This window comes from Echinococcus granulosus, assembly GCF_000524195.1.
Source record: "Echinococcus granulosus chromosome Unknown EG_S00003, whole genome shotgun sequence".
In the NCBI taxonomy this organism is placed as follows: Eukaryota; Metazoa; Platyhelminthes; class Cestoda; order Cyclophyllidea; family Taeniidae; genus Echinococcus; species Echinococcus granulosus.
In genome coordinates, this window is record NW_020170383.1 from 1,665,758 (window position 1) to 1,691,464 (window position 25,707).

At 43.1% G+C, this 25,707-nt stretch overlaps 4 protein-coding genes across 4 annotated transcripts in view; 1 reads left to right on the plus strand and 3 right to left on the minus strand. All coding sequences in view use genetic code 11, as the record gives it.

Annotated features, from left to right (window-relative positions):
* EGR_00862 (Histone-lysine N-methyltransferase MLL4) overlaps positions 1-7,835 on the minus strand; it is a gene marked incomplete at both ends in the record, with an annotated part of 18,315 nt that extends 10,480 nt beyond the window's left edge. The window contains 10 exons of the mRNA XM_024490111.1: positions 4-341; positions 1,087-1,348; positions 1,740-2,195; positions 2,918-2,975; positions 3,183-3,423; positions 4,004-4,217; positions 4,301-4,648; positions 4,722-4,943; positions 5,019-5,342; positions 7,656-7,835. Of these exons, the coding sequence (XP_024355514.1) occupies positions 4-341; positions 1,087-1,348; positions 1,740-2,195; positions 2,918-2,975; positions 3,183-3,423; positions 4,004-4,217; positions 4,301-4,648; positions 4,722-4,943; positions 5,019-5,342; positions 7,656-7,835 (2,643 nt within the window). The remainder of the gene's footprint in view (positions 1-3; positions 342-1,086; positions 1,349-1,739; positions 2,196-2,917; positions 2,976-3,182; positions 3,424-4,003; positions 4,218-4,300; positions 4,649-4,721; positions 4,944-5,018; positions 5,343-7,655) is intronic.
* Positions 7,836-11,362: 3,527 nt separating this feature from the next.
* On the minus strand, positions 11,363-15,631 carry EGR_00863 (Diacylglycerol kinase theta; the record flags this gene model as incomplete). The annotated part of the gene is made up of 7 exons (XM_024490112.1): positions 11,363-11,452; positions 12,830-12,976; positions 13,180-13,219; positions 13,816-13,952; positions 13,977-14,019; positions 14,474-14,766; positions 15,500-15,631. The coding sequence occupies 7 exons, from the start codon at positions 15,629-15,631 to the stop codon at positions 11,363-11,365; spliced, it is 882 nt and encodes a 293-aa protein (XP_024355515.1).
* A 415-nt stretch (positions 15,632-16,046) lies between these two features.
* EGR_00864 (Fidgetin-like protein) lies at positions 16,047-22,581 on the plus strand (the record flags this gene model as incomplete). The annotated part of the gene is made up of 20 exons (XM_024490113.1): positions 16,047-16,147; positions 16,181-16,242; positions 17,027-17,080; positions 17,116-17,174; positions 17,209-17,278; positions 17,317-17,360; positions 17,469-17,603; positions 17,717-17,761; positions 17,787-17,819; positions 18,070-18,132; positions 18,909-18,971; positions 19,393-19,475; positions 20,030-20,231; positions 20,590-20,690; positions 20,775-20,854; positions 21,443-21,639; positions 21,746-21,801; positions 21,865-22,028; positions 22,126-22,226; positions 22,459-22,581. The coding sequence occupies 20 exons, from the start codon at positions 16,047-16,049 to the stop codon at positions 22,579-22,581; spliced, it is 1,836 nt and encodes a 611-aa protein (XP_024355516.1).
* Positions 22,582-22,838: 257 nt separating this feature from the next.
* Positions 22,839-25,308, minus strand: EGR_00865 (hypothetical protein; the record flags this gene model as incomplete). Its single annotated transcript, XM_024490114.1, has 5 exons — positions 22,839-23,399; positions 23,626-24,007; positions 24,439-24,581; positions 24,881-25,003; positions 25,036-25,308. The coding sequence occupies 5 exons, from the start codon at positions 25,306-25,308 to the stop codon at positions 22,839-22,841; spliced, it is 1,482 nt and encodes a 493-aa protein (XP_024355517.1).
* Between the last annotated feature and the right edge of the window lie 399 nt (positions 25,309-25,707).

Consider the following 25,707-nt stretch of genomic DNA (forward strand, 5'->3'; position numbering starts at 1 on the left):
TACTTGAGGAAGGTGATCATCGTCGATATACTCACGCAACGAGGTTACGGCTGCGCCGCTGTGATCAACACCTTTGTGGTCAGTTGGTTGAGGTGATGCAAAAGAAAGGTGTGTGGATGGACCTGCGATTGGCTCATGAGGGAAGGCCTTGCAACCCTCAATGAGAGTATTCATGCGCTCTGTGAGGGATTCTCTGGTAATACGACGAAGCTTCTCATCGTCATCGACTTGGTGGGCCTTAGCAGAATGCGTGGCGATACTTTGTTTGCAAGGAGAACAGTAGATAGTGAAGGAACGTAGCTGATTTGGAGGGGCCCTCGCAATTAATTCATACTGGTCATCTTTAAGAAAAATAGACCGCCAATGATATACCGTGAACCGACTAAATCGGCCCAGAAAAGCGCTATGTTCCGAAAACAAATAATTATCGAGCACTTGAAGTTAATGAGCAGATGGGGGAAAACCCAATCTAAAACTACACGTCAGCCCTATTCCCCGACAGTTGTCAAACGTAATCGACTTTGTAAACATGTTATGTAATAGTAAACTCAACACCAGCAAGTAAAAAAATTTCCGATCTGCCCCATCGAGCACAGCTTTTGCACTTCATACTGTGAAGTTTAAGCGTTGTTATGCCAAGCAGTACATTAAGCAGATGGATCTTAAACACAACGGCGCCTAACGCTGGTTCGGCATGATAACTAGGCTCCCAAATGTCGAAAATAAGCAAAAATATGCCTAACGAAACTAGAACTACCATAAAGCAATATGCAGGATAAGTCCAGATCCAAGAGGGAAGTGGTTCTTCAACATTTAATGAATACACTGAGAGGTCTTTACATACTTCTCGAGGCACAACAAATAATTGTAAGGAAATTGCCCCTTTTCATTGCTCGGCTACATCATGCGTCGATCACCATTATCCTTAAGCACCCTGTGTACCTATGTACCCCATGGTTAGTAGTTAGTTGGTATTCGACAAACAACATAAGATACAGAAAAGAAGCAAGATGTTTAACTTGAATTAAACTATTATAAGCGCGTGATTGAAGCATGAGTGTAGCACACGACTTCGCTGCCACTCACAACTGAGCTTTGCACAGGCCCTATGTAACCAGCGATGGCAAGAGTCGCACTCAATCATTTCAACGGTCTCATCGAGGTAAGTTCGGTTGCACTGCGGACAGATGTGACCCCTCGCCTCGGCAATCGCACAGGCCGCGCACTTGGCTGGATCACGCGACCACGGCACCATGTCTGCGTCCTCGTTGCCCATACGGCATACGGCTATCTCTCGGTCCCGCGGGCTAACCAGACAGTGCACGCACTTTGTGCAGTTTGGACACACCTGCCGAAGGCGGAGGTATCATCAGTTATCACTAACATCACTGCCTGTTAGCCCCCTCTCCTATCCTTGGCCAATAAGTACGTACCCACTTTCCCCTCTCTTTGACCTCAGCGGGCGCATAATCTGGTAGGCAGCCTGGATGGAAGCCAGAGAGACATTCAGAACAGCGGAGTTCCACAGCAGTTTGGCCGCACACATCACAATTAATACAGTTGCAGCAAAGAAATGAATTCTTGTCCTTCGGAAGAGACTGATGCCTATCGCAGAAAGGGTGAAAAGGCTCCGCACAGGACACACAAGTACGCAGCTGAAAAGCAAAGAATGAAGTGCGAGACGTCGAATGAGGTAAATCAATTTGAACTCATAAGCACATAAAAAGCGATAAGCTCACATCCACACCAGCAGAACCACACAAGTAGCAAATCGCTTTCGGTGGAGCCGACATCGAAGACGTGACAACAGGGAAGCCACCACGATAAGCGATGTCTCCATCGATGACCTCGCCTTCAACAGGCGCTATTGTGTGACTTAAGGCCTCTTCATTGTGGGAGTCGTGAGGAGCAAAATGCATGCCGAGGTCGCCACCGCGAAGCGAGCGGACGGGAGCGTCAGCAAAAACCTCGAGGTTGCTGGTGGATGCTGAGGCGGCGAGCTCAACTCGCAGGATCGCCGAAGACGTGGAGTCTACCGGTACTGGGCCGTTAGAGGGTTGGGTCAGCCCTGCGCTGCTTCTTGATGAGGAGCCACTCATGAGCTGTTCCTGCAGGCCAGGAACAGTCTCGAGGAGCGAGGGCTGTGGTGCTGGTCCGGGTGGTGGGGGTGCGTGTTTCATGGCCCTCTGGGCCCGCTGATAAGAGCGCGCCGAGAAATTCACTGGTATTTTTACCTTTGCAAACAGATAAATAATAGTGGACGTCAATAAATGATCAAAATTTAACCAGTATAATAGGGAGTTCACTAAAGGATTTAGCAAACATCCCTTCAGTGACGATTCAGATCCAAGGGAATATTACCGTGACTTCGAATTAGACGAAAACATGAATGTCAGACATGTTAGCCAAAATACACGTCCGTTCATTAAATATGCTGTGCTACGTAAAGCCATAGTTATTTTGAGTCAGCATTCGTTTCATGTGGGTGAAAACAAATTACTATTTAGATTGCGCGCACAAGTTCGTGGAGGAACTTTCTAGCATACGGCCAATTCAATGCGTCGCATTGAGTTCATGAACCACCAGGTAAGCAAATCGAGATAAGCCGATTTGGGCAAGCAGGAAAATATTTGTACAACGATTAGACATTTCATGAAACAAGATTAGTCCACAAGCATGAATTTCGCTTAACCATGAGTGGGGGTTAAAACTTTGTTTCGAAAATACTTCAAATAGAATAAGCCATCAATAAAGTAGGAAAACGAGGTTTAATATCAGTCGAATCTGCTTTATTTCAATAAATCGGTCACTCCGTGAATTCTAGCAAAATATTCATCATGGTTTCCAATTATCATAATACGGTTGGGATAGTACGTATCACAGCACGCTGCTGCCTCCCATAAATGTTAAGACTTACTCGTGGTCCTTCACCTCTTGCAGTTACCAAGTGTCTTCTTCTATGGCATATTGTCTCACTGGAAGACAGTAAACAACAAGCTAATTTAGCTGAAAGGAAATTTCTAAAAAATAAACTAAACTCGGCACTGTACATGCACGGAAGACGCCTAACTCCAGAATCCCCACTCCCGTAATGAGCCTGTTGCCTAAAATCAAAGCAAACACAAAGAACATTCAAGCAACTAGAGTAAAAGGGAATAATGACAAAATAAAATGAGCATTACCTGCAATTGTGGCATCGTCCACAAGGTGCAACCATGCCCCTACAGGCAGCGCAATTTCCACAATCAGGTCTCAAACGATTGCTGCCATCTGCAGAGCTGCCATCGGAGAAGTAGGCCTCGGCAGTGGCCGCAGAAGCCGCCATCAGAGGGCTGGTGCCATCCTGGGTTTGGGCTCCAACCGCCGCCAGTTTGGCTGCGTGCTTCATGACCAACATTGGATTACTGTACTGAGTGCCCAAAGCTAGGTTGCAAAAAAAACATGGCAATAGTAAGCTATGACTTCCATCACTTATTAGTATTGAACGAATAATTGAAATCCTAGAGAACCATAATTAATTGAGTTCGTAGGTAGTCGATTTTAAGCGCAAGGGAGAACAGATAATACGATTCTAATATTGAAGAAATTAATCCACCAAAGTCACCATGCCTCATTCCTATCGCAAACGATTGAGTTTCCTCAGCCAGAAAATCTTTTTTTTTGAATATGAATAGCAGAACTGTGGCGTCAATTTCACTTATGTACACATAGAAAAACAAGTAGTACCAGGCAAGTGCGCTGTGCAGAAAGAATACGAGCGCATCTAAAGGCTTTCCATTACTAACAAGGGCAAATTTTTACTTCAAATCTGTTGCTTTCTACCACATTACCATACATGCGAACCTTTTCCTAGCTTTAAATTAAACTTATCCCTAGTCAACTCTTCGTCTAAATAAAGCAAACTATTTGTCACCCTTTCGTCACGCCAAACCCCAACCATATAGTTATAAATGAAGAGCTGAAAGTGACTAAAAAACCGGAATTGGGCTTGAAATAAACTCACCAGTTTTTCGATCAACCACTTTAACTCGTGGACCCCCTCGATTCTGCTGTGCAGTCGACTGAGAACGTCGTCGTTGCCGACGATTGGATCCACTTACGGAGATTGTAGAAGAGGAAATATCGCTTCGAGTATCGTCAAACTCTGAATAAACCCTACCCCCACTCTCCCATTTGCCCTGCGGACCTAGCGTTGCATAGTCGCCCTGCAGCCTCAACTAGACGAATATGTCAAAAAGAAAAAAGTTGACTAGAGCGGTGAAACAGAATTTGTCGCTGCTGGCATACTTTTCATGCTTACGTTGGCTTTTGGCTTCCGTTTTCCTTTGATAATGTTCTCTGGTGAACTGCCCGGTCTCGACCTCTTGAGCGACTTGACAGTTTGTGAGTCTCTGTCCATTCCAGATAGTTTCGCACACAGACGATTCTGATTTTCCTCATCATCTTCCTCCATGGAGAGAGTCACAGTCGGAGAACCCAGAGTTCCGCTATCGTTATCCCTCTGCCGACGACGTCGTGTCTGCTCCTCCAGTGCCGCCGCGTACTTTGCTGTAAGCCGGCGACTTCGACGATCTCGAAGAGTGGTCTGTGATGAGCTGGACACTGGTTCAACCTCTGACATCTTTTCTGTTGTTAACGCTTTTGATGACTAAAAAGAAGTGAGATGAATATTAAACAGCAATGGAGAGTGGGGTTTAATAATGAGAAAACGACAGACCAACCTTTTGAATCCGCTCCTCGTCAGAATCCGACTCGGACGAAACACGGAGGGAGGATGAGGCGCAAGAAGAGGTGCTATCATTGACAAGGGAACTCTGGTCACCGCTAGGCTCTGGAAAGACCAGTGCATCCGGGACCGGAACCGTTTCCACCCATTTTGACAACTTTACTCGTTCCAAAGAGGTCTTTATGACGTAATAGAACTTCGATCCTTTGTGCTTTTTCTTAAAATTGCAGAAACTAGTCAAGAACACACGTTACCCACTAAAAATTAGATCAGAACCCTGCAAAAAATATACCTTAGAAACCGAAACTGTTGGATCAAGATCACAGAGACTGACGTCCTTATTTGGAGCGGAGGAATGGTAAAATACAAGACGAGCACGACGTTTGAGCCACTGGGGCAGATCAAGGCAGGGTTCAAGAGGATGCAGTAGGCGTAGGCACCTGCGTGCGTGGCAGGGTAGACAAACCGCCCACAGAGGAACTTGTCCGGCTTCGTGATCGGTGTCAGGGTGACAGGGGAGAGCCATAAGCCTCGCGAACAGAGCCAAGTCAGATGATGCTTCCTTTCGTCCTTTCGGTAGCAAAGCAAGCAATGCCTTGTAACCAAGAACACAGTCCTGGCAAATGACTGTGTTGTTTACCAACCGAAAGAGGGCAGGTGATGTTGCACGGCATAGAACGCAAAAGGGTCGTTCAGTCTCCTCCGGACTTTCCTTAACGATTCTATACAGAAGTAGATCATTTTAGAAGCCTCTTTTGAAGGGCGAGTGAGACAAGTGACAATTTACCTAGAGTAAAGTTCCACATCTTTTGATATACGCTCGGGAAGTGATCGGCAGCAGGCGAAAAAGAGAGGCGAACCAAGGGCTAGCAATTTACCTCCCATTCGCCCCTCATTTGTATTGTTTTTCACACTCGCCTCTGATTTCAATTGGATGTAAAATAACATTATGCACTCCGCCAGGTAGCAAAAATCGCATTTAGCATTAACAGTGGAGCACTCGCATAAAGGAGGCGGGCAAGTAGAATAGGCTCCAGTGAAGATGCTATACCACTTGCACAATGCGTCGCTCCTTATGTCAGAGAACGTCTCGGCCACCCGAATTGCCGAGGCACGACACCTTAGAACACAAGCACCACAGGCTCTGACCTCCGGCTTCTTAATGGTGCTGCCTGGACCCAGTGTGATTACATACACACCAGAATAAGCCTTGAAGCAAAGGCTACAGGGCTGCTCTTCAGAATTTTCGCCCTCATGAAGCATTGGTGTTCCAAAACTTCGTAGTGAATCTACAATGGGTTGATCAATGATTTGATAAAACGTAGCAAAAGCGCAGTATTTTCAAACTTCAAACTTTGAAATGCTTCACTAAAAATATGTGATTACTGAAGTTGACGCCATTTCATTTCAATTTATGACTTAAACAATATTTTCATTCTTTTACTGAGCCAATAGGGCATGACGTGATTTTTCAATTCGCAGGAAAAGTCAAATAATCAGTCTTGAGTGGAAGCGTGTATGGTGACACTGCAAGGTGTAGACCACAACCAGAGTAGGTAGCTAAAAGGATGAAAATATATTATTCACCTACGAAAGATAAAGCACGATTACAAAGTGAACACGACCGGTAACAATAACAGCACGGTAAAAATTGCAAATACGCAACTACTACTCGTTACCAAAACCAAGATGTTAGCTAGGTAGTTAGGATGAATAAAGTCGCATCCCATTGGCTACCTAAATTGAGGGTAACCGAAATTTCAATGTTTTATTAAGTGGCAAATGTAGTAAATTTATCACATACCATCTGGACCCACTCCATTTTCTCTATTGGCCACTTTGGGTGCAGATGTGACCTTAATCAAATTCGGTGATTTATTCACGAGAGAAGCACGACACCAGAGCCGATCGAGAAAACTTGCTAACTCCCCAGCATCATCTTGACTGCAACCTTGAATGGCAGACGGCGAACTTAATTTATAGGCAAAATATTCAACACATCTTCTACAGTGAGCCCAACACGTGAGACTGGGTTGACTGAGGCGAGCGCTCGTGAGATATTGCAGAATAACGGCGTTAGATGGTTTGCGTTTGTGGCTTCTAGTACCATGAATCAGTAGATGGACCATTTCAGTTAAGATAATTGGAAACATTACAAAAATATTCCTGACCACTTACATTTTCGGCCGAAACCCTAAAGAAACGTAGTGGAAAATCTTGCAAGCTGTGCACCAAGTAGAGGGAATCGGTTGAGGGTTGGTGGAACTGGACGGCAAAGGATTGGAAACACGACAGGTCGGGACCCTAATGCAAAGAGCGTTCTCAAGACGGTCCAGACTCGAACATGTTTCATCTAAGAACTGCCTGCAATCCCCGCAGACTGGACCTCCACCAATAAAGGTGGACCCGCAATATCGGCAGCAGGGCTCATTATCTGAAAAGCCAAGAGCAAGAAGTTTAACAGATAGGCTGAGTGCATAGAAAAGGTGACATCAAAGAACTTACAAACTGGTTCCTGCTTAGGCAAAACCACCTCGTGATTCCCGCTAAAATTGAAATAGTCCAATGAGAAGAGTTAGCAACAAAAAATTCACGGAAACAATTTAAATAATAAGCAGTGCATCTACTAACGCTGCCAAGGAAAGACTCGTGACTTTGTTCACAACGTCGTCGTCGGAACGGTTGAGCACTATTTTCTTTACACATGCTCCACAAACTGCAGAAATGTGTTTTTCCATAAAATCTTGGGATCTTAACAGTTTTGTTTCGTAAAACTGGCTGGCTTTCAGAGATGACCTCAAAGTGTTGAAGTCGACTCCATCGTAGAGGTCCTTAGAAAGCTCTTCATTAACCTCCACCATCTTCCTATTTGTTTTCAAATACTTTTTAACGAATACCTAAAGACATTCGAGAGGAGCCACCAACTCACTTTGAGATCGAAAAGAGCCCTTTTGTCGATCATTGACAACCTTTCGCCACAAACAACCGACTTACGCTCGTCATTCGCCGCATATCTGAGCAAAATCTTTTGAAGGATTTCGCTCATATCAAACATGTCTACTGACGCAAAACATTTCAATCGTTTGCCAGGCCGTTCTGGGCGACTCATTCCGACAATCAGCAAACAGACTCAGTTGAATCGGAAAGGCCGCCCCATCCTGTGTGTTAAAACAAATGTTGAACAATCTATTGTGCATTGCAAATCCTTGCTCTTTACCTACTAATAACATTGATTTGTGCTTCAAACTTTTTATACTGCAGGATTCGCAGGTTTTTGCTTCAGCTATTTTACAGCAACGTCTATGAATAATTGGAGACCTACCATTGACTGGAGAATTAAAAGTAGGTATAGCCCCCAAGTCGCCCCTAAATACAAAATAAGGCATTGAACTCAGACAGAACATGTAATGATGACCTACGGTACAATCTAAGGCTACTGGCATGGCCCAGATGCCGGGCTGCCCGGTATAGGTACAAAGGTAGAGCCCCTAAGTGGCTCGTTACCAAAATCGTACAGAAAAAAAGCGCACTATTCACAAGATCCAAATTTCCTGCTGCAGAGGAAAGCTTCAACCCCTGAAGACTGAAATGTCCCGTACATAAATTCACGATCACCCTATGGTGAGTTTAATGCAGGCACCATTGGACCCCGTTCTGAAAATTATATCTTATCTTTGCTTCACCATCAGTTTCATTCAACTCGGTCCGTCCCCAATTTTTAGCCGCTTCTTTTATGACCAGTGTGTTGCGATCTTGACTCTCATGTAGCGTCCCGGGACTCCCTGAAGACTAAAGAAGACAAAATACTCGGGCAGAATATATATTCAGCGCAGAGAAAGTGTCTGGGCTAATGGCTTGGCCCAAAAGGCCAGTCCATCCAGCGAGGTACAGGGGGGTTAATTCAAAGTACAAAGGTGGCGCCTCACCAACGCCGAGGGATAAACTACTATCGTATTACATTAATTTCTTTCCCACTACTTGTAATAATGCCACTAAGTAACAGAAATCGGTTTAGAGAAAAGATCGCATTTCACCGATTCCCCGTTATCTCAACTCACACACAGACTAAACGAACCAGTCTTACACCCTTAGAAATGCAAACCATTTGTTTGCTGTTGGTTTTGAATTGTGCCTCAACAAAAGCGTCTCGATACAATTCGAGACGCATGTATTTGTGCGCAGACGTACCTGCAAGCAGGTACTCGGCGTGCGTAAATACACCAGCAACAAATAAGACTACAAAGAATCACACAGATTACTGCCCCATGTGAGGGAGCAGATTATTCTTGATGCTTTAGACAAATTTCGCATAGGGCCAACACGTATAAAGGTAAATGCAAGCAGCTAAGTCGATGCAGAAAACAAGTGTTTTACACACATTGGGGAGAATACACAAAACCAGGTAGGGGTGCAAATGGAGCTAGAATATAGCGAGACGCGAGAAACAGGGGGAGAGAGAAGTCAAGATACAGGAATGTTTCGTGGTTTGCCCGGGATGTTAAGGAGTGCAGCAGTCCCTAGACTGTTGCCCTCTACAAGCACACAGGAGGGGAGTACCAAACTTCCTTGCCTCCTGCATTTCCTCGTCCTCCCCCACCCTTCCTCCTCCTCCTCCTCCTCACTATCATCTCCCTGGCCTCGTTTTTCCTTGCTGAAGGCAAACATGGGGTCAGCTGGTCGTGTACTCGCCCCTGCTGACGCTGTTGTTCCTACTATCGCAGGCATTGCAGATGTGGGAACCAGCGGAGACTTTTGCCGGTCTTCGAGCCACGTTTTTTTTTCACTCGAGTCGACCCTGCTCATACGTTTTAGCTCAGTTGCCGAGATAGAGATGAGAGTACTGTGATTCTATTTTGCTCTCCGTTGATGTGAAACGGCTAGTGATGCAGAAGACTCATTCTTAGTTCGATTATTTTATATTCGTTCAACCGAAAAAAATTGGGTGGATAACGTTAGAACAAGATAAACCTGGGTGCAATTTTTAATTTGTGCGCAAATGTGAGTAATTTGAAAGGTTTAGAAGTATCTAGTTCGATACCCTATTCGAGAGTTGATTGAATGCATAGAATTGAACACCCAGAGGAAAATGTGACAAATGCGTGCATAGATTAATAAATAGGTTGATAAAAGAAATGGGTGGATTTATTTCAATAAAGTGGAGAAATGGTGGCTCTAAGCTTCGCATTGCTGATATAAACGTTCTCAAAAGGATCAGAATCTAAATAAAACATCTCTCACACATGGAGGATAAAAACTAACGCCTTTAATTTACTATATTTTGTAGAATTTAAGGATTGAAATAGCGATCTCGTGCTTTGAGCTATGCCATTGCTACTCACCCTGTCCATTAGCTGCAGTTTCCATTGAAGTCTGCGTCATACACTACAGTTTCTTTGGAATTGAGGAGGCGTGGCAGACGAGCATGATGTTACATTAGTGGCGATGGTGTGGTGTACGCGACACGATTTACTCCTTGATTATAATGTGGCAGCTTTTGCTGATAGTTCAAAGGTGTGCAATTAAATGTACCAGCCAGGTGCTATACAAATAATGTTACAAAAAAAACAGTATCTGTTATAGAGCATTGAGGTTTTCAGAATCCGCCGAAATACAGTTATGCAGCATAATTGGCAATAGAGACTAGATTTGAATAAATCTGCGTCCAGGAAAAGAACCGTTTACGATATCCATGAAAAATGATGATTGAGCATTAAATTCTGAAGTGGAAGGGTAATCGAAGGGAAGGCTAAGTACGATGTGCTACAAAACACTCAACTATGTAGCAGATTGACACTCACTTGAACTGCAACTATTACTAAGGCAAATCTTTTGACCCTTTTTTTTTCAAATCAGCTTCGATATCGGTGAAGTAAAGCTCTACTTATGCCATCAGTACTGTCAGCCTTCCATCCCTTTTGCGGCTTAACAACAAGCATACGTCTGGACTCACGCGACTCGTATCGTTTTCGGTAGCAACACAGGTGGTACCGTTTCTTAACAAATCGTAAAGACTCTCATCACACCAACCCAACTCTAGCTTCAACTAAGGTCCTGATACTGCTTAACTCATTGGCTGTTTAGGATGTAGCACGATCAAGCCTCATCTCAAAGTCTGCTGAGAGTAATTGTTTAAAAATCCGTCGAATATGCTTAGTGGTCAGGACATCATCCAGGCACCATTGTAAGACATTTACTGTTCTTCGTTTAGAATTTCCAAGAATTCAAAATTGACCCGCCTTACACACTATCTACGTAGGATTTATTTTTGCAACTCCTTCTGCTCTGGTTTCCATAGAAGGTAGCGCTTTCTCACTTTACCTCAGGATCACTTTAGCTTAAAAGTTTATTTTTGGGCACGAAGTGGGAATGTAGTTTTGTTCCTTCCACACTTTTACCACCTATTCGAACATTTTTTGGTGTTAACGCGGATGTAAATTTACCACATTTTAGCAGGCATTATTATCAAATGCACCAATGGTTTAATCGGCAAGATAAAACCGTACTGAATTCAAAAATATCAGTGAATGAACATGTTCATACAAAAGAGGATCATGCAATTCACAATTTAGCATACGCGTATGTAAACCGTTAATGTAGCAAAATTGAAAAAAAAAGATCAGGAATGGCCTTCAAAGCTTAGCGTAGAATTGCCAATTGCCCAGGTGGTTGAACAAAAGGTTCTCCACCTACTTTAATTGGTAGTTTAGATTTTAATGTAGTCTTCAGCTAAATAGACGAAAAATTAGATGAAAGTGTTTACAAGTAAACAAGCGGTAAACATGAAATACCACAATGATGTAGCTGATACAACCACTACAGGTTTGATTAAATTATTCAAAGGGAATGTTCTGTGTTAGGACACTCAATATAGTGTTTAAGGAGCTAACAGTGTTGAGTGAATTTTGTCCAATGAAGAGAATAGTTACGGAAGTAAATGTCGAAAATCATAAGCCAACTTAAGCAGATGAAAGGTCCTAAGCAATGGACACTCGTATAGGCTGGTAAATCAAGATCATTGTATTATACTAGGTGGTTAAGGGAGGCGCATTTGAAATCAAGAGACTATGAGTAACGAAGGAGAGCTTGAACGACGCGTGAGAAACGCGAGGCGTTGAAACACGGTCAGCAAAAACGTGCAAGGCATGTGAGTCCGGGCAAATAAATATGCATAGATAAAAAAGAGACAGATGAAATTGGGCCTACAGAGTAAGCAATTTGCTCCTCAAAAGCGAATAGTGCTTATACATTCACGATATTTATTGCACACTTATCCTTCGTGTTTTTTCATCCATTCCTTGGCCGAACATATTAGTGCTGAACGTGGTGCAAGAGCCTCGCATTCTCACTGAATTACCTTAGTAGCACACCAAACAGGGTGGAAACCATCTTTTTTGTTTTAAAGCTCTACATCTTAGCTGTTGATTAATTAAACAAATTCCACAAACAAAAGATAGTTAACCAAATCGTTACAGGGTGGTGGTGGGGTGAACCTCTCTCATTTATCATGAGATAAATACAAAGGCGAATTCTATGCGCGCCTTAATGTGTTTAACTTAAAACGATATGATTATCTAGCAAAAACACATTTGAACACAGAATTGTACTTCGGAAGTCGTCTAGCACAGGAGAACATTTTGGACTTCTCCGTCTAAAGACAGCTTGTTGGGGGATCTTTGAGGGAACATGATAATCTGCTTCATAAATAAGGAACACCTCCCCGACTGGTCCATTTTACTAACTACTCCGGACTGAGTTGGCAATGTGATTGTGCATGTCGTACCACCTTGGAACCAACTTTTTGGTGGTACTGCTCCCTGGAAAATATCTCTCCTTCCATAAATGCATTGTCAGTTTATGGTTCATTGATGTGACATCCAGTTACTATTTTCGTGACTAATCAGCAAACTGATAATAATAGCCTCAGGCGAGAGTACCCTTAAAGAGCTTTGTGTTAGTGAGCGCTCGTCACGATGGATTAATTCCTTTTGGGAGTATATAGAGAATAGCAAAAGGTCTTACGTGAGCCGCCTGAGTAAGTCGAATGCCTGAGCAGAAGCCGGAGTAAATTTAGCCCATATGAAGGACGGTGCAGATGCCTATCACCTCTAGGAGGCCACCGTAGTGCGTGGGTCGAGCGAAGCTCTTGTCCCTGTCCAGGCCCCAGGGGTTGGCACTCCCACCCCAAGAGAGAATATTCAGCACCACGGTTCTCTCCACCATCTTGCGCAGGCATAGTTTGAAGTACACCGACTAGTTGTACAGCCTATCAATAAATCCCAAATTCACGCACCCATTTATCGACGCGACAACTTTTATCAAAAAAGGGCAAAACCTGCGATCTTTTAACTAAATATCTGAGTAGTGAATACTAAAAAATCGCTATCTCGGTAGTGTGCTGATCATTAGTTTATCGATGTGGCCACCTCACGTCTTTGTTGTTATCATGGTCCTACCGACGGTTTCGAGAAAAATAAGGTGATATAACCCGATAACCTCATAAAAAGTAGAAAAAAAGAACTAGCCGTCTCCGTAGTGAGCCATTCACCCAGTATCTGAAGGGTAGGTTAATTATACAATGTTACGGCTCCCTTACCGTCTCTGATTTTACCGTTCAGTCTCTTTTGTAGCTGTATGTACAAATACACGAGCCTTTTGAATCGCCACGCTGGTGGCATGGAGCTCTGCTTATATTACTTCTATAGTCACTCACTTTTATGACGTCCTCAGGGGTGACGTAAACATTGCAGGCCTACCCCTAATGGAGGCGCTCAATTCTCGAAATAAAATAGTTTTTTTTTTCAATGTCACGCTTGAGATGGCACTTCAAATATTCTATTGCTTTTTATCAGCTTTCATTTAAATTCAAAATTTTTCTGCCATTATGGTAATTCAAGAAGTAACAGAAATAGGCATAGCAAAGCGAATAGGATATTGCAAGGTGGTGAATCACCAATCCAACTCTATAAGCCAAGGTTATTATCGAAACCGCTTCATTAGAACAGCATAACTTTAATACTTAACAAACTACAAGACAAATCAATCAAAATAAGCGTCACTTGAAATGGACACACAGTGAGTCCTAAACATACCGGCTGTTAAACTTGGAGGGGTTCTTGGAGCCCGCATTGTTGAAGTTGAGGGTGGGGGCGGCATCGACTCCAATGCCGAAGCAATTGTTCATGATAACCATGAAGGAATTGTCCCCCGTGGTATTCAACGAGTTCGTCTAAGTATGCAGAGCTGCTTTCACCTCGTCTTCCATCTGCTCATCTGATCGACCCGCCAGCGTCCACCTGCAACGGGGAAGATGCCTTACAGCTGAGTTGGTGGCCAGTAACAAAAACACTAGTGAATGATTAACGACTCACATTTCAGACTATGATATTTGTGATTAACTCCCTAAAGAGTTGAGACGTTGTAAATTACTTCCAGTTTGGAAGAAAGTGGAAACACGCTGGCTTTGGGGCAAGTGTTCCTCTAAACTTTATTTGATGGCACGATAAGCGAGGAAAAAGTATAAAAGTTAAGTTAAAACCACTGCATTAAAATTTAGCTACCTGAACCTCGAAAAGGAAAATCGAGGCTCAAAAAAGATTTTGCAGTTAAAAACAGTCACAAAAAGTGAATCTGGCTTTTTTATGGAATTGGAGGCATGGAAGGGGAGAGCATAGGATAATTCATACAACGCACTTCGGGCGGTTATAAACGGTAAAAGAAGGGGATCGGCGGGAGAGGGGAAAGACGCACCAGTCGAGACGGACCCTCAGGCGGCAGCGATGTTTTTGAGGTTGAAAAGGGGCGCCTCGGCGGAAGTACAGCCGACACCCCAGTTGAGAACGCGGATGAGACCGTTGCCAGTGCCCAGGGGTAGGAGGGCGATGGGTGGCGAGTGGCACGCCGCATCCTGACCCACACTGTCCAAGCGAGAAAGCATTCACCCGATCGTCCCGTCTCCGCCGCATACCACCAGTTGGTAAAAAGCCACTTGACGGAAACAAATGAGCCCTGGAAGTGGCCCTCCCACGTCCAAATAGGTGGAACTACAGCGTTCCCAAACGATAAATAACAGGCAAACACAATTATGTGTTCAAAAGTGGAGCTGAGAGATCTATGTCAGATAAATTATTGAAACTAAAACACTGATTCACCAAGGGGTGTAGGGTGTCCAACTGACTACATCATGCGATATTGAAGGATTTCCCCATCAAAGGCAAGACAAGACAAGATACTCGGTATATGATAGTAATTGATTCAAAATGTAATGGTCAACAAAATTTGTGGCTTAGGACAAACCCGTTTAGTGCAATAATTAGATGGATTATATTAAGGTTTGATTGTCAGAAAATGAGTAAACTTAATGTGCCAGTTACTAGGATTCACGGAAGGAATCGCGAGTAACGTTTCATGCTCTATGAAATCAATTACCGGAAATGTGCGGTAGTACTAAGATCACGATTCTGCGAACGGGAAATTATGAATCAGCGACAAAGTAGTATACTTGGTTGGGAGCGGGTGTAAGATGCAAAATTTGCTGCACAAAACACGACTTACTGAAAAATGCAAATATTTTAAAGAGACATAGAAACAACAAATTTCTTCAGGAAGGACGTTTAATGTCGTGGATTGCTGAGTAAAGTTATGGGCTAGGGAAGAATTACATGGGAATTTCTACAAGGGTGAATGTAGAAACAGAACCAAAAAATTTATTTTAAACAGGAATCATTACAAGCAATGTGTGACGACCAGGACTTAAATTACAAATGCTAAAACAACCTCAACGGCGGCGATGCGCACTGAGGCCAAAACCCATTGAAATTGGCAGGCTGAGTTGGGGCCATATATGTTTTGGGCAAAGTGAATCAAACTATAACTTCTACCACAGGAAAGTGTTGCGGTTGTTCCCATTGTCCATTCGATTCAGCATAAGATTTATGCCTTTTTTGGGTCTAGATGTCAATAGTGATTTTTAGCACACGTTTTTAACATGTGTTGTACAATGTAGGAAATAGTGCTACAAAAATTCCATGAACTCATAGCCTTTATATTAATGTTAGCATACACCACTACAAAAGCGTGACGCTTACACGACCTAATAGTCAATAAGGTATAGTGGTAGACATGCCATCAACATTTGAGCAAAGTGCATCAAAATCATAGGCTCTAAGTTAAACGCATTGACCCTATCAAAAGCTACGGTAAAAATATTAAAATAGGCATTTTTAAGACAACGCTAGACATAACGGAAATCATTTAACTTTTGGACATCTTTTTGAATGTGTAGATGACAGCAAAGTATTTGTATTCCGGGCACTTTAAGGCTATGGATACCTCGTATGTTCTCGAGGATTGGCGAAGACTATTTTCATCCAAGAACTCGCGAGTGGAATTACTTCGTCAAGCTCTACAGCACGTACCTCCAAGGTGGGATTTATGAATTATTCTGTTACTCATTAGTTCTTCGTCATTTTCTGAAATTCAACGCCATTATCAATATTATGTGGACAACATCCAAGAAGGTAGAAATACCATGCGGTATTGTGACTACGTATTATTGTGACCCTACATACATAATTGGTAACCCCTTTGTTAACATCTTCTTAATAATGAGTAGATACGGTTAAGTCTGCGGGTTTTATTTGGAGTTGTCCCCATATTCATGACTTCATTCGGCACTGTGGCCTATGCATCTGTAGACCTCAGGTTTTACAGACTTTATGTTTTGTTTTCTGAATGTGCTGGTATCTTGGCGTAATGCGTATTTATTAGCGTGGGTGTAGTAGTAAAAAATACCAGAGAAACAGTGGTTTGTACGCTGTCCATCACGTATGTGTTCTTTTCTAAAATCACCGCCTTTATCTTGTTAAATCTCGGGTGTTTATTTATGTCACATGCTTTCATTAATGTTTAGACGTCTTTTTTCACACGTCTAAATGCAGCTACTTTTATTGTACAGTTCCTAGTTTAGCGTAATCACTTCAGTATAAGTCTTCAGTTAGTGGCCTATATGAAAGCCCTGTTATAGTTCTGCTTTCATTCACTGTATGAGTGCGTGATGATTAAACGTTAGTACTGCGTTAATTTAGGGTGCTATCTTTTTCAGTTACTCTAAAAACGTGTGCATTTGTTAAGACAACAGATTTCATTAATCACGTGGTCCTTTGCAATCAAAAATTGCGTTGTTTATTCCCTATTTTTGTACTGATATGTGAAGTATCCAATCATTCCCTCTTCTTGCTACAAGAAATATACTGCTCTTTTGCGTTTGCCATTTATTTTCCAATTTTTTGTAATTACGCTCAGGAGCAAATAATTTTGCTGAAGAAGTGCTGGAAAATGGTAAGGATGAAGGTGGTGGTAAGGCATCTAACTTTAATCGCTATGGTCGATAGGGACGCCTGAGTGGAGAAGCACTTTCGATGTGAACTTGATAACTGGTCGGATTAAAGAGGTGTGATTTTGATATAAATCACCTATCATTTTAGGAACCCTTGCTAGACTACGGATCCCCTCTGGCCGGCATTCGCAACATTACCAGCTCTTCAGCTCAGCGGCGTAAGTGTTTTGCCCAGTTTAACATGCCCACTATATAGTTAGCGATGTCATCAACAAAGTATTCAAGAAAGCATCGGATTTGGTGAGTTTCATATTGATCAAGGTGGCATTGATTTTTGCCTACTGTACGGCAAATCGAGTTCACTGCACGACGGATAACGTATGAAATAATGGAATGCCAATCTTGCAGGAAATGGTAGTGAGAGCACCTGTTCGAGGTGGCAATTTGCTAAATCGCAGAGCTCAATTCGCCAAAATCTCGCGTGAGCCCATCGTGAAAGAAAATACTAGCCTCCTCAGTGTGAACGCTCTTCCACCCCCCAAAGTAAGTCAAAAAATTGACGTGAGGTAGACTGTTAGTGTTGAATGGTTCTTTCTAAATTTCCTTCCAAGTTTGGTTCTCTTTTCCTCGGTTTTATACCCCTCTTTTGCTTGTAGGGCTTCACATGTATAGCCACATCGAACCTGTTTGCTGCTCTACAGGTTGTCAAGTATCTAATACTTGAAGATCACTGAGCCAAGCATTGATATTTCTATGATTGTAGGCTATGTGACAGACCGATTTTGGTTCGTTATTTGTGTTATGGTATTTTAGTCTACCAGTATACCATTTTGATCTGTATTGGTTGTTGGGAGAACAACTGTGTTGTTACTGTTGCTTCTCTAATCAACCGGTGAACCAAAGCTCCACCGAGTCCTGGAAAATGTTTCGAAAATTTCGCCTTCTACTCTCTTATATATGATCTACTGCTTATAATCTTTTGATTCCGAAGTCCCCATTTGCTTTTTAGGTAACGGTAAGCAACTTTAGCGGAAGAACATACATCGGTAGACCGGTGAAGCATGTCATTGATGTAATTCCACTTTCTCGCAATAAGTTAAAACGCCTTTGATTGCATTAATTTTTAACGTGTAAGTGTGCTCCAAAACCTAATTTTAACACTTAAAAACAAGCGTACTTTTTAAGTATGCACCATTTTCGCACCTTGAGGTGTATCATTGGCTTTGCATCCGTTGCTTAAATTATCGACTTATCCATTTATAATGCTTAGTATTCTTTTATCAATCAGCCTAGGCTCTCATCGCATTTATGGATCGCTTTGCGATTGTTTCTAAGTGAAATATTGTTTAAATATCTTTTTTTTAGCTTTTCCATGACCTTTTGCAGCTTGAGTGTCAGGTCTCGTCAAACTGCCTCGCCCAACGCGTATCGATTGACTATAATGCGCGTCATGTTCATATAAAGCCCTTATTCTTTAATTATCCGATCTTTGCAAAACACGCTCTCCTGTTACATCGTGGTTTTCCAAAACTTCGCACCTGATTGCAAGTGTGCGATTTAAAAGAGTGAAAACTTATCTTGGTTTATACTTTTTTCCACTAACCGATCACACCCCTTTTCACTTGAGAATGGCTGGCACCTTTGTACTTTGTTGTTTTTCTCCAAACAAAGGCTTTAATTCCATGCATAGCAATTAAGTTTAAAGTTAATTGCTTTTACGCGCTAATTAATGATATTATATGCATGATTGCCTATATATCCTACTGTAAATTAGGATGGACTGTCAATCCCACTTTTGACCTAGCAATTATCAATATGTGGTATTAAATATTTTTTAACATCCCAAAGCCATCACCAAATTGTGGGAATTTCAAAGAATGCAGACCAACTTTCATCAGCGCAAGACAGCAAGTACGTCTCTTACACGAACAATTTTTTTCCCCTATTCTTACCATGCCTAGCCCTCCTTGGTATTTGTGGGTTCGCTTTCCCTTCCCACTGTGGGGGCATAGTCTTATCGCAGATAGGCATTCACTGGGGGAAAAAATCCAATTTTCTCTAGGTTTTTAAATTTATGTCTTGATAATTATTTTTTTGTTGTACAGCTGTGACATAGAGATGTAAAGCTGATTCATGATTTGTCATGGTAAGGAAATGCGATATAATTTTTTGAACATGTCAGCTTTGAGTGGTTTCAGACTTTTAAATGTTACTGCGGTAGCAGCTTAAAGCTTTTTAAAGTGACCTGATAACGAGTAGATCACGCTTTATCAAGGCGGAGTAAGGTCATGAAAGCATCATTAAGCGCACTGAAAACGCTTTTACACTTCAGCTTTTAGTAAATACCCAGGTGCAACAATCCGGACAACCAGGTTCCGCGGTGTCAAGACCGGAACTCAAAAAGACATTGGGCAGGTGAGCCACTGGTCTGCAGCAGCCTTTTCAAGTTTGGGTGGTGTTGCCCTTCATAATCAAGTTCGGGCTCTAACCCACTTTTCATCAATTTGTGATTTAATACGGTATCTTAGCCCACCCAGACGGTTTAGTCACCTTTGATTTTACACTTGTTAACAAGCAAAAGGTCAGACAAAAACTTCCCAAGACTGCTTTATCAGCAGAATCCTTCAAACCGCAGAAACGGTATCAGAGACGGAATTGTAGTTTAGGGCTAAATGACACACATTACCCATTTAGTTTTGAAAAGGATGAAGTTCACGTGCCCCAATGCATCCAGCCTCAGTACTTGCCGCTGCACCACACGCATGTGAAAACATGGCATCTTGTAATTTTTACCATCAAAATAAATTAATCTCGTGAATTCTTTTTGGTTTATTACTTTGCAACGGTGCTTCTGGTGTTTGTAAAACCGACATCTTGGTTGTTGCTATTAAATTCAGAGGGATTTAGGAAATTTATCACATTTATCATCAGCTCTTCCAGCATTATCTGTCTTTGTATCGTCGCTTTAGTCGTTGTTCCCGCACAGCATTTGTGCCACCATTTGCAAGATCAAACGAAGCGCAACAATCGGCGGCACCAGACTCTGGTTTCAACCGTCAGGACACCTTGGCTCCGCGACCGACAACGACCCCTGAGAATGGAGATAGTGCTCTCGTGGATGAGCGCCTTAAGCAGTTTGACCAGAAGATCATTGATCTCATCATGAGCGAGGTAAGACGGGTCTTCGTGGTGCATTCCCTGTCCACTTCTCATCCTTAATGGTGCATCGGACATCCTTTATAACTTAGCAGTGAGCAATATCTCATCGGGTTTCCGATTGTTTATTCAGAATAGGTCCTACTGATAATGTGCAAACCCGTGAGCTCCCAATGATTCTGAAGCACCGAGGAATGTTATCCAACGTTTAACACAAGAAAGTGGAGGCTTCGGATCAATGGGCACATAGGCTGGGGCAACAACTTTGCTCGTCTATGTACTTGTACTTTTTTTCGGTGTGACACCGGTTTCTACAGCCCCCTACATTGCTCTGTAACCCAAAACACTATACGCGTTGTTTTTTGATTGTTAGATTATGGATTCCAAAACGAGAATCACGTGGGAAGACATAGCCGGATTACACAGCGTAAAATCGACATTGAAGGAAGTCGTTATCTTCCCTATGCTTCGTCCGTGAGTGTGAAATGACGAACCCACAATCCTAAGGCCGTCATACCAACCTTCTACTCTGCAATTACAATTACCGTCTCATTTCAGAGATATCTTCACCGGTCTCCGGGGTCCACCGAGAGGCCTACTGCTCTTTGGTCCGCCGGGAACAGGCAAAACTCTGATCGGTGCGCAACTCCTAGATTTTTCTACAGAAAAGTCCCCGCTTAAGCATTATTTTGAAACATTTCTAGGGTGCAAAACCTCCCACGTACTTGAATTATGTTAATCCGGGCAAGCCTAATGCTGCTGACGATAGTGTTTCTCCTCCTTTCAAGTTGAAGTCTTTTATTTAGGGAAATGCATTGCCTCGACAAGCCAATCGACTTTCTTCAGCATCAGCGCATCCTCCCTCACTTCAAAATGGGTATTTAAAATTACTTGAGATGTCTTCTCTTTCTCGGCATTTAAACATTGCTAAAAGCAAGAATCGCATTACCTTGTAAGCTGGTACCGAGGTATTGGCGCTTACCTAGTTTAGGATTTGCCGTACCTCCTAGTTCATCCTTTTTGGATGAAATTGGAGTACTTCAACCTCCGCTTTTTTGTGATTTTATTTAGAGAGCTGATATGAATCAATTTTCACCTTTTACAACTTTTAATTGCTCTTGTTTAAGAGTTAAACCAGTGACAGACAGGTACTGCCACCACTTTTGAACATCCCAATTTAAGGGTTTCATGTTTGAGTTACCCTAAGTCAATTTTGCCTCTTCAAGGAGATTTATTGAAACTCAGGCATTTAATTTTAAAGGTCGGCGATGGGGAGAAAATGGTTCGAGCACTTTTTACGGTTGCTCGCATTCATCAGCCATCGGTCATCTTTATCGACGAGATCGACTCGCTCCTTTCGCAACGTAGCGAAACGGAACACGAGTCAAGCCGACGCATAAAGACCGAGTTTTTGATTCAGCTGGTGAGTTCATCAAAGCCTAAGCCCGCGTACTTGCCCGCAAGGCAATGGTGATACAAGTGGCTCCATACTCCTACCTTCAAGTGTACTTGCTTGTTGACCTTATTAGGACGGTGTAGCCACTGGATCCGAGGACCGGCTCCTTCTCATCGGTGCAACCAACCGGTAAGAAATGCCCTCTTCGAGTTTGCAACATTCCATCTGGTCGTTCAAATCAAACTATTGTAGACCTCAAGAGCTGGACGAAGCAGCAAGAAGGCGTTTCGTCAAACGACTTTACATTCCCCTCCCGTGCCAGGAGGCTAGGAGGGAGATCGTGGATCGACTCATCCAACAACAAAAAAATAACCTGACGCTGGACGACCTCGACACAATTGCCGTGAAATCCGAAGGTGCTTTCCCTTCGTGGTTACATTTCAATGCCGAATTGAATGCTTGAATACATTTAGTTTTACATGGCTACTTCGTCATAATCAAGTTTTTTGCTAGGTTTTTCTGGCGCGGACGTCGCTAATCTTTGTCGGGAGGCCGCTATGGGTCCTATCCGGGGATTGCCACTAGAGGTCATTCAATCGATCTCCTGCCAAGACGTAAGTTGACCTCCATTTCCTGTCAAATTTAAATCTGGCTCTGAGTGATGGCTAAACCTGACAAACGGCGTAAACCAGCATTTAAGTTATGAAAACGTACACCACATCCAGCCTTTGACGAGATCACCGCCATCCAAACGTACGAAGCAGAATCCGAGTGCCTTATTAAAGGAGAAACTTTACCTTTTTTTCTGCTCGGCAATGATAGGGGATGCCTCTTTTTTGCGTTCAGGTCCCGCCGGTTCAAATGAGCGATTTCCTGATGGCTTTTAAACACGTGAAGGCGAGCGTCTCTCCAAGCGATCTACAACACTACCTATCGTGGAACCAACAGTACGGCAGTTTCCAGGTGTGAATCCTCACCTCGGATCGTGTCTACCCTTCAAATTTCCTGCCTCAAATATACCCTATAAGTACAAATACTTGTTGTCATCTTGGGAATCATGATGATCATAATTGGTGACACTTAAAAATACAGTACGTCACTAAAATGTATACACGCGGTTTCGGCATGCACGCGGGTACCTGTGTAAACAGCCACTCCGCGTACATGCAACTGCTGAGGTACTGATTTTAATATAAAAATCTTTAGAAAAGGTAGTTCGCTCATCATCACGGCGAGAAAACGACTCGCAACGCTTTGGGTGTTAGGGACTGCTCTTCTTCGGGGACAGCCCCAGGCGATGCCGCCTCGCTTCCAATTTTTTGCCGCTTCAATAATCTTGGGTCCAGTATATTTGAATAAAGGACCGGCGTTTTCGACTGAACTCGATGACCTGTTCTGGCGAACGTATTTGCCATTTCGTTCAATGTAAGTTTCGGACGTTTTCTGCGCTCCGACTGGGGAAGACTCTTCACTTCCGATTGTTTTTCCTCAGCAGAAGCGGAAGGGATATTCAACAAAACTGGCAATTGAGGTCGGGCCTTCAGCCGAGGATCGGCAGGGTTGGCGTTGGCAGCCGAAGGAGGCAGCTGACGAGGGTTTTTATCGAGCTCAAGGGGTATGACATGCCATTTGAAAGTCACAGAAGGAGTACCTGTGCTAGTTTTCTCGTTCAAGTATACAACGATGTCCTTACTAACCGTCATTTTCGGAGGAATCTCGCATTGGTCATTTATCGGAGATCTCTGGGGAGATGGGCTGGAGGGTTTAGTTTCCTGTTTTTTCAAATCCTATAAAGTTGGAGAATAATCGATAAATTCAGCTTAACGGAGGTCCAGCTAATCCGTGAAGTGGTACAACTATGGAAAAATCAAAGCTCGGGTTAGATACGCACAGCAGGCGTTTGGAATTGATAGGAAAATCCACCAGGATAAATAAAAATGAAAGCAATGTGGGGCCCTCAATGAACAAAAAAGTCGGTATGGCTTCTAAATTGACGAAAAAGCGAAGATCTACCGTAATCTTAGTGACCTGCTCGGGAGAATAATCATCAGGATTCGTTGAAGGGTTGTTGTAAAAGTTATCTCCACCATTGTCATGATATGGGGGTCGGAATCTTGGTGGCGGATAAGGCATGGGGAGTTCGCGATTGCCACTCGCCAATGGAGGCCGATGTGGAAGCGGGTATGATTTTCCGGGATGAAAGCGGTAGGGTGGTGGGAATGGTCCGCGGAAGGGCGGGGGCCCACCGTAGCCTGGTGGTGGACGCGGATGACTTTCATCAATGGGGCGTCGAAAATGCTGTGGATGCGATTCTAGGGGCGGTCTGCGACCAGCTGCCTGTGGGGAGGGTTGGAGGCCACATGGAACACCGGGCTGTATCGCCATACCGGGTGAGCTGAAAGCGGACCATGTGATTCACATGAAGCATTGATACTAAAATCACTCATACACTGACCTCTCAAACGATATGTGACAGTTTAAATATGCATATTCGGACTAAACCCAATGAAATTGGGGGTAATAAACTCAACAGAATTAGTGGCATAAAGATTTGTTTGAACAAGTTATTTTACTGTAATGCATTTAAGTAGGTGATTTGATGCTTTTTAAGTAGGTGTAAAATGGGTAAAAAGGTAACTTAAATTTCCACAAAAGGAATCATAGGGAAGGTTATCGAACAAGATATAAGAACATGTCCACTGAGGGAAATGGTCAACACTTTGATCGATGTCGATGACATGAACACCTCAAGCGTTTGTAAGGAGTAGAGAAAGGTAAGTCATGACGATCAAAGTCCGTAAAGTAGCAAGAAACGACCAAACTCACCCCGAATGAACCATCTGCCGATAGTCTACATCACCGTAGGGCTCCGTTAATGCACCATGCGGAAATTGAGTCAGGGAGGGCGCGTACACGGACGAAACCTCTCGATTGAAACTGGCGTTCTCCCCGGAACGTGAACTGCGATTCTGAACCCAGTTAACTAAACCACCACATTACCTGGTCATCTACGAGTTTATCCAACAATGATCGTGTAGATGGGGTGAGAGGCTTGTGAGAAAACTTGCAACTGCTACCATGATAGCAATTCTTCGATAGATGAAAAAACTTGCATGGGAACTCGCCATGCAGAAAAGGGCAACTAGATCCCTTACTGCAGCTACTGGTTGCATAAAACTTGCAGAGTTCCTGCTTTTTGGCAGGCGTAAAACCATGACTAAATGGACACTCGTATCCCTAAGAAATTAGCAAGTAAAAAACCTCCAACCTTGTTGCAGCGACCCTCGAGATAGAATCGGCATTTCGCTCTGTCCTGTCTCGTCCCTGCAGCTCGCTCACCACTACACGGTACCCATTCGCGCCTCTTCCTCTTCCGCTTCGTGCCGGAATTCTGCCAATTCGTTTTCAATGGGGAGACATTACCTTGCGCCGGGAAGTGGGCTCATCGTCAGACAAAAACCGCAATAAGGACTCCCTAGTTCGTTCTCCATGCTTATGACTCATGCCCATGTCTGTCACTTCCTTACTTCTATGTGCCTCACGCCAGCTACCATGTGAGGCGCTCCTATGTGATGGCGATTCATCACATGAACCATCGCCCAAAGGAAAAACAGTGCCAGCGTCGCCCGGATTCCCATCCTCGAAGTCACTTAAATCATCGACCTCACCCTCTTCGAAATCAGCACTATCACTCATGCCTTATGTTATGACCTAACGCAAAACCCCTGATCTAGGACCCACGAAGCACAAATGACAAGTACTAACACGAAACGCAATATGGGAGTTGCCATAGGACTAACTAAAACAAGCGAGCAATTTTGCAAAAAATACTCTAAAAACAAATAAAGTGTTTTGTTTTAGCAAAAAAAATAACGATTTTTTTAAATTTATTGTTTGCAAATGCACATATTTTTGGTTATTTTAAAGGCTATTTTATTGCCTGAGTAGTGCAAATTAACACTAGGTAATATTTAAAATACCATGCAGTTTGCAATATTTTATTGCTAAACTTTGAATCAGCATCGTAAAACCAACAGGATTTAGCATCCTATTACTATATACAAAAGTGTTTTTGCTGACCCTATTACCAGTTTT